Source organism: Phasianus colchicus, chromosome 29 (genome assembly GCF_987193195.1).
Source record: "Phasianus colchicus chromosome 29, bPhaCol1.hap1.1, whole genome shotgun sequence".
Lineage (NCBI taxonomy): Eukaryota > Metazoa > Chordata > Aves > Galliformes > Phasianidae > Phasianus > Phasianus colchicus.
The window spans coordinates 4,925,052-4,933,414 of record NC_143464.1 but is presented as its reverse complement, the minus strand read 5'-3'; the positions used below and the strand labels follow the sequence as shown (position 1 = coordinate 4,933,414).

Below are 8,363 nucleotides of genomic sequence, written 5' to 3'. Positions count from 1 at the left end.
CAAATTGGGGCTTTTAGGGCATATTTGTGAGAATTTGGGGCAAATTGGGGCTTTTGGGGGCAAATTTTTGATAATTTTGGTCAATGTGCCCAAATTTGGGGCAAATTGGGGCTTTTTGGGGCAAATCTGTGAGAATTTGGGGCAAATTGGGGCTTTTTGGGGCAAATCTGTGCTAATTTGGGGCAAATTGGGGCTTTTGAGGGCAAATCTGTGATAATTTAGGGCAAATTGCGGCTTTTTGGGTCAAATTGTGAGAATTTGGGGCAAATTGGGGCTTTTTGGGTCAACGTTGTAGTTATTTGGGGCAAATTTGTGCTCTTTTGGGACAAATTTGTGGTCAATTGGGGCAAATTGGGGCTTTATGGGGGCAAATTTGTGCTAATTTGGGGCAAATTGGGGCTTTATGGGGGCAAATCTGTGATAATTTGTGACAAATTGGGGTTTTGGGGGCATATTTGTGAGAATTTGGGGCAAATTGGGGCTTTTTTGGGGCAAATCTGTGCTTATTTAGGGCAAATTGGGGCTTTTTGGGGCAAATTGTGAGAATTTGGGGCAAATTGGGGCTTTTTGGGGGAAATCTGTGCTAATTTGGGGCAAATCTGTGCTAATTTGGGGCAAATTGGGGCTGTTACGGGCAAATCTGAGCTCATTTGGGGCAAACTGTGAGAATTTGGGGCAAATTGGGGCTTTTGGGGGCAAATTATGAGAATTTGGGGCAAATTGGGGCTTTTGTGGGCAAATTTGTGGCAAATTGGGGCAAATTGTGGCTCTTTCAGGGCGAATTGAGGCTATTTTGGGGTGAATCGTGCCTCTTTTGTGGCAAATGGGTGCAAGCTGGGCCTATTTGGGGCAGACTGGGGCTCATTTGGGGGCAATTTGGGGCTTTTTGGGAACAATTCGCAGCTCTGCGAGGTTAAATTGCGCCTCTTGGGCAAACCGGTGCTGTTTTGTCGCAAATTTTGGGCTGTTTTGGGGCAAATTACGCCTCTTTTGAGTCTCTGTGGTGACAAACGGCGCTTTTTGCTGGCAGGTCGGGGCTCTTTTTCCGCAAATCCGTTCTCTTTTGGGGGCAACTCGGGGCACTTTTGGGGCTTTTTGGGACTCTTTTGGGCTCGTCCCGCCCCCCCACTCCGTTCTCATCCCGCGGCGGCGGTTCGGGCCGCCCCCAAAGGCGGAGCCGCGGCGAGGGCCGGGCCGATGGCGGCGGTTCGTCTCAAACGCTGCCGTAAAGCTGAGGCACGGCCGAGGCCCCGCGGTCCTCCGGGGCTCCCCAAGGTCCCCATTTTCCCCCATTACGGCCGTGCCGGAGCCCCGCACAGCGCTCCGCCCGCGGGGACGGCGGCGCACAAAATGGCGGCGGCGCTGCTGAGGGGAGAAGCTGTGGAGCGGAGCGGGGCGCGCCCGGATAGCCGCTTAAATCGCGTTCCGGGGGAGAACCATGAGGAGAAGAGGGGGTGAAACAAGGGGGAGGAGGGGGAAAATGAGTGGAAAAAGGCGAAATTCGGGTGTCGGAATAAAAATAGGCGAAGACGGAACACTGCGCATGCGCGAGAGCGTTTTGGGCGGGAAACCGCGAGCGCGAGGGAGGGGCCAGGGCGCCTGCGCGCAGCGGAGTGGCGACGCGACGCGCATGCGCCGTGCGAAAGGGGCGGGAGAAGCGCCTGCGCAGAGCGGAGGGGGCGGGACCGCGCATGCGCGCTGCCGCGGCAGGCCGTTAGGCGCCAACATCCGGGTCCCGCCGTGCGCCATCTTGGTGGCGGGTGGAGGAGACGCGTCCAACATGGCGGCTCCCAAGCGGCCGTAGCCGCGGCGGCTCACGGGGCCCTGCAGGCCTTCAGCAGCGGCGACAGCGGCTGAGAGCGAGCGGCGGAGCGCGGGCGGCGCGGAGGCGGCGGGAGGAGAGCGGAGAGGTGCGGGGGGAGCGGGAAGGGAGGGAGGGGTGAGACGCGGGGCCGCGGCCGCCGCCATTTTGGAGCGCTGAGGGGACCTCCGCCATCTTTGGGCCGGAGCGGGGCGGGAGGAGGAGGAGGAGGAGGAGGAGGAGGAGGAGGAGGAGGAGGGGGAGGAGGAAGGGCGCAGCGCGGCGCCATTTTGCGCTCCCCCGTCTGACGCAGCGCTGAGGGCCGCATCCGGGTACCGCCGGGGGCGGGAATTGGGAGCCGTGCGGCGCCATTTTGGAAGCCGCATCCGGGCACTGCGCGTGGGGGGGGGGGGGAACATCCGGGTCCTTCGGGTCCGCTCCATTGGGGTAAGGGCGGAGGGGGGTGCGGGGGGGGGGGGAGGTGCGGCCCCCAATTCTCCCTTTTAATTATTTTTACCACGAAATGTTTGATTGAGAGGAGCGTTTCCACCCCAGTGCGTTTATTTCAGGTCTCGGCGCGGCCCGCAAAGCGGCGGCGCTCCCCCGTAGCGGGGGGTGGGGGGGCGGAGGGGGGGAATAAAGGGGGTCGGGGGGATGTGGGGGGGGGGAGGGGGGGAGTTGTGGGGTGGGGGCGGGGCGTAGCGGGAGGGCGTAGCGCAGAGGAGGCGCTTTCCAAGATGGCGGCGCCCATATCGCGCTGAGCGCTCCGTACGGCGGCCGCGAGGCGGGGACTGAGGAGCGGGAGAGCGGGTAAAGAGCGCGGGGGGGAGGGGGGAAGGGGAGGAGCACCGGGGAGACCCCGGAGTGGGGAGGTGGGTGGGTTGGGGGGGGGGGGGCGTGGCGGGTGGGAAAAGATACGGAGCGACACCGTGAGCTCCGCTAAGAGCCCGTTTGGTTTCAAGCCCCGGTGGGGGGCTGGGAGGGATGCGTGCGGAGCAGCGCGGTGCTGGCCGCTCCTCTGCGGGGCTTCGCCTCTTTTCCACCGCTCCTTCCCTACCCTCCGCCACCCCCCCTCGTAACCCCCCCCCCCCCCAGGCCGTCCCGGTGTATCCCGATGGCGGTTTCCTGATGCGGAGCGGCGGAGGCCCCCGAGGCCACTCCCCCGAGTGGCGCCTTTTGTCCCATTGGCGCTTTCTGGCGCGGGGTGGGCGGCCTCTACGGCCGCGCCTCCGATTCTGCCCGCTGGGGGCCCGCCGTGGCGGTGCCCGGATGTGGGGGGGAGTAGGGAGTGGGCGGAGCGTCGTGGCCACGCCCCCAAAACATGGCCGCCCGCACCGCATAGCGCCGGTACACGGATGTGCGGTGGGCGGAGCGGGGCGTGGCCACGCCCATAAAACATGGCCGCCCGCTAGACTTAAAAGTAGGACCCGGATGTTGGAAGGGGCGGAGCTTAGCGTTGTGGCCACGCCCCCACAAAACATGGCCGCCCGCTACCTTTAGTGGCGGTACCCGGATGTGGGGGGGGGAATGGAGCGGAGCGTTTTGTCCAGGCCCCGCAAGCGGCGGTCCGCCGCTATGCGGATGTGAGGGGGGGAGGGCTAACGGAGCTCTGCGGTCCCGCGTCCAAAATGGCGGCCCGCACGGTCCCCCGATGTGGGGGGAGCGGGGTTCAGTTGGCGCGCCTTGAGGCGACTCCTCGGGTCCCTTGAACGGCGGTACCCGGATAAAGGCGGGCAGAGCGCCGTGGCCTCGCTTTTAAAATGGCTGCTCCGTGTCCCCTTAAAGGCGGTACCCGGATGTTGAGGGGCGGGGCTTGGGCTGCCGCGCCCCATTGGCCCGCAAGTCTTTGGTGTCAGTACCCGGATGCAGGTGGGCCGCGCCCCTCGCAATGGCGGCATCTATTCTCTAAATGGCGGTCCCCGGATGTTGAGGGGCGGGGCTTAGCGGCCGTGCACCCATGTGACCGCTTGCTCTCTTACCATTGGTTCCCGCTTGCGTCTGTTGCTCCGCCTCTTGCCGGCGCCCGGATGTGGGTGGGCGGAGCCTCTTCGCCCCGCCCCTTTTGCCCATCGTTCGGCCCAAGATGGCGGCTCCCAGCGCGGCGTGAGAGAGCCGCGTTCCGGCTCCGCCCCGCCCCGACGGCAGCCGCGAGGGGCCGCGCTCCGCCAAACGCGGGAGGGGCGGACGGGGGCCGGGAGGGGCCGCGGGGCGCGCGGTGAGCGCGGGGCGGGGGGGTGGGGGGGAAGGGAGGTGGGCGCCGCCATTTTCCTGCCGGGACGGAGACAAGATGGCGGCTCCCAGGGCCGGGGAGGGGGGGGGGCGGGGCACAATGGGGCGGTTATGGGGGGGGGGGGGTAGGAACGGTAAAACGTTTATTGGGAGGGGGCAGGGTTTGGGGGGGCAGTTAATAAGGATAGTTAGGCGAGGATGTTGATTAGGGAGTTAATTGTATATTTAATTAGGTCATAAGCGGGTAATTAGAGTGGGATTGGGGTGCGTATTTAATTATTGGGGGGATAGAAAAAGGGTTTGAGGTTAATTAGCGCGTATTGAGGGCACGTTGTTGGTTCAATATATGGGAGTTGGGGAGCGAAAAAGGCCCGGGGGGCGGGGGGTGTGCAGAACAGCGCCCCCTAACGGCGGGAGGGCGAATGGCTTCCTAGTGGGGCTCCGTGGGGGTAATTAGTGGGGGGAGACTTAATGAGTTGGGGGGGGGGGGCAGTTATGGGGCTGTTGGGGTTGGCGGATGGTTATGGGGTGGGTCCTGGGGGCAGTTATTGGGGGTGGGGGGGTAGAGAAAGTTGTGGGGTGGATCTTGGGGGCGTTTTACAGTACAGTAGTGGGATTGTAGAGGTGGGGTGGGGTTTTGGGGTGCAGTTATGGGGCACTGACTCCCCCAGAGCTCAACAGCCTCTCTTGTGGGGCAGATACGGGGTTTTGGGGTGCTGCTATGGGACACTGAGCCACCCTAGAGCCTACCAGCTCCCCCATTGGGGTTTTGGGGGACAGTTATGGGGCACTTCTCACCCTCCCCAGAGCATAGCAGCCTCCCTTATGGGGTTTCGGGGGGCAGTTATGGGGCACTGACCACCCCCAGAGCCTACCAACCCATCTTATGGGGTTTCAGAGTGCAGTTATGGGGCACTGAGTCCCCCCCAGAGGTCATCAGCCCCCTTTATGGGGTTGATATGGGGCTTTAGGGTGCAGTTATGGGGCACTGACCTCCCCCAGAGCCTACCAGATCCCATAAGAGTGCAGTTATGGGGCACTGAGTCCCCCCCAGAGGTCATCAGCCCCCTTTATGGGGTTGATATGGGCCTTTAGGGCGCAGTTATGGGGCACTGACCTCCCCCAGAGCCTACCAGTTCCCATAAGAGTGCAGTTATGGGGCACTGTGTCCCCCCCCAGAGACCATCAGCCCCCTTTATGGGGTTGATATGGGCCTTTATGGGGCACTGAGCCCCCCCAGAACCTACTAGCTTCCCTTGTAGGGTTTTAGAATGCGTTTATGGGGCACAACAAGTCCATTTATGGGGCTTTGGGGTGCAGTTATGGGGCACTGATTCCTCCTGTATCCCAACAACTTTTCTTATGGGCCTTTGGGATGCAGTTATGGGGCACTCACCCCCCCCTATAGCCCAACATCTTCCCTTATGGGTCTTTGGGGTGCAGTTATGGGGCACTGACCCCCCCTATAGCCCAACATCTCCCCTTATGAGGCTTTGGGTGCAGTTATGGGGCACTCACCTCCCCTACAGCACAGCAACTCCCCTTATGGGGTTTTGGGTACAGTTATGGGGCACTGATTTCCCCTATAGCATAACAACTTTTCTTATGGGGTTTTGGGGTGCAGTTATGGGGCACTGGCCCCCCCTATAACATAACAAGTCTCATTATGGGGCTTTGGGGTGCAGTTATGGGGCACTGACCCCCCCCTATAGCATAACAACTCTCATTTTGGGGCTCTGGGGTGCAGTTATGGGGCACTGACCCCCCCCCTGTAGCACAACGACTTTGCTTATGGGGTTTTGGGGTGCAGTTATGGGGCACTGACCCCCCCCTATAGCATAACAACTCTCATTTTGGGGCTCTGGGGTGCAGTTATGGGGCACTGACACCCCCCCCCCCCCATAGCACAACGATTTCTCTTATGGGGCTTTGGGGTGCAGTTATGGGGCACTGACCCCCCCTATAGCCCAACATCTCCCCTTATGAGGCCTTGGGGTGCAGTTATGGGGCACTGACCCCCCCTATAGCCCAACATCTCCCTTTATGAGGCTTTGGGTGCAGTTATGGGGCACTCACCCCCCCTACAGCACAGCAACTCCGCTTATGGGGTTTTGGGTGCAGTAATGGGACACTGATTCCCCCTATAGCATAACGATTTCTCTTATGGGGCTTTGGGGTGCGGTTATGGGGCACTGACACCCCCCCCCCCCCATAGCACAACGACTTCGCTTATGGGGTTTTGGGGTGCGGTTATGGGGCACTGATCCCCCCTATAGGCCAACATCTCCCCTTATGGGGCTTTGGGTGCAGTTATGGGGCACTCACCCCCCCTACGGCATAGCAACTCCCCTTATGGGGTTTTGGGTGCAGTAATGGGGCACTGATTCCCCCTATAGCATAACAACTTTTCTTATGGGGTTTTGGGGTGCAGTTATGGGTCACTGACCCCCCCCTATAGCCCAACATCTCTCCTTATGGGGCTTTGGAGTGCAGTTATGGGGCACTCACCCCCCCTACAGCACAGCAACTCCCCTTATGGGGTTTTGGGTGCAGTAATGGGACACTGATTCCCCCTATAGCATAACAATTTCTCTTATGGGGCTTTGGGGTGCGGTTATGGGGCGCTGACCCCCCAATTTCTTCCCCCCAGAGCCCAGCAGCCCCCATGGCGGCGGCGGCTCCGGGCGGGGGGTCCCCGCTGCCCCCCCCCGCATTGACGCCGCGTTGGAAGCGGGTGGTGGGCTGGTCTGGGCCCGTCCCCCGGCCCCGGCACGGCCACCGAGCCGTGGCCATCAAGGAGCTGATCGTGGTGTTTGGAGGAGGCAACGAGGGCATCGTGGATGAGCTGCACGTCTACAACACCGGTGGGGGGCTGGGGGGGGGCTCGGGGGGGGGAATGGGTGGAGTTGGGGGGGGTTTGGGGGTTCTTGAGGGGGGTTATGGGGTGGTTAAGGGGGACTTGGGGGGGACTTGGGGGGTCCTGAGGGGGGTTATGGGGGACTTGGGGGGGATTTGGGGGTTCCTGAGGGGGGTTATGGGGTGGTTATGGGGGTCTTGGGGGGGATTTGGGGGGTCCTGAGGGGGTTATGGGGGACTTGGGGGGGGTCTGAGAGGGTTTGGGGGTTCCTGAGGGGGGTTATGGGGGTCTTGGGGGGATTTGGGGGGTCCTGAGGGGGTTATGGGGGACTTGGGGGGGGGTCTTGGAGGGTTTGGGTGTTCCTGAGGGGGGTTATGGGGTGGTTATGGGGGTCTTGGGGGGATTTGGGGGTTCCTGAGGGGGGTTATGGGGTGGTTATGGGGGTCTTGGGGGGGATTTGGGGGGGCCTGAGGGGGTTATGGGGGACTTGGGGGGGTCTGAGAGGGTTTGGGGGTTCCTGAGAGGGGTTATGGGGTGGTTATGGCGGTCTTGGGGGGGATTTGGGGGGTCCTGAGGGGGTTATGGGGGTCTTGGGGGGGATCTTGGAGGGTTTGGGGGTTCCTGAGGGGGGCTTTGGGGGACTTGGGGGGTCTGAGAGGGTTTGGGGGGTCCTGAGGGGGGTTATGGGGGACTTGGGGGGGATTTGGGGGGTCCTGAGGGGGGTTATGGGGTGGTTATGGGGGACTTGGGGGGGATTTGGAGGGTCCTGAGGGGGTTATGGGGGACTTGGGGGGGTCTGAGAGGGTTTGGGTGTTCCTGAGGGGGGTCTTGGGGGTCTTGGGGGGGATTTGGAGGGTCCTGAGGGGGGTTATGTGGGTCTTGGGGGGGATTTGGGGGGTCCTGAGGGGGGTTATGGGGGACTTGGGGGGGATTTGGGGGGTCCTGAGGGGGGTTATGGGGGACTTGGGGGGGTCTGAGAGGGTTTGGGGGGTCCTGAGGGGGGTTATGGGGGACTTGGGGGGGATTTGGGGGGTCTTGGAGGGTTTGGGTGTTCCTGAGGGGGGTTATGGGGTGGTTATGGGGGTCTTGGGGGGGATTTGGGGGGTCCTGAGGGGGGTTATGGGGGACTTGGGGGGGATTTCGGGGGTCCTGAGGGGGGTTATGGGGGTCTTGGGGGGGATTTGGGGGTTCCTGAGGGGGGTTATGGGGTGGTTATGGGGGACTTGGGGGGGATTTGGGGGTTCCTGAGGGGGGTTATGGGGTCTTGGGGGGGATTTGGGGGGTCCTGAGGGGGATTATGGGGGACTTGGGGGGGATTTGGGGGTTCCTGAGGGGGGTTATGGGGTGGTTATGGGGGACTTGGGGGGGATTTGGGGGTTCCTGAGGGGGGTTATGGGGGTCTTGGGGGGGATTTGGGGGGTCCTGAGGGGGATTATGGGGGACTTGGGGGGGATTTGGGGGGTCCTGAGGGGGGTT

General features: G+C 62.1%; 1 protein-coding gene across 1 annotated transcript in view; it reads left to right on the top strand.

Annotated features, from left to right (window-relative positions):
* The first annotated feature begins 1,716 nt into the window (after positions 1–1,716).
* Positions 1,717–8,363, top strand: part of HCFC1 (host cell factor C1) — a 68,486-nt gene continuing 61,839 nt past the window's right edge. Inside the window, 2 exon segments of the mRNA XM_090126490.1 lie at positions 1,717–1,910; positions 6,681–6,894. Coding sequence (XP_089982616.1) covers positions 6,696–6,894 — 199 coding nt within the window. The 5' untranslated portion in view covers positions 1,717–1,910; positions 6,681–6,695.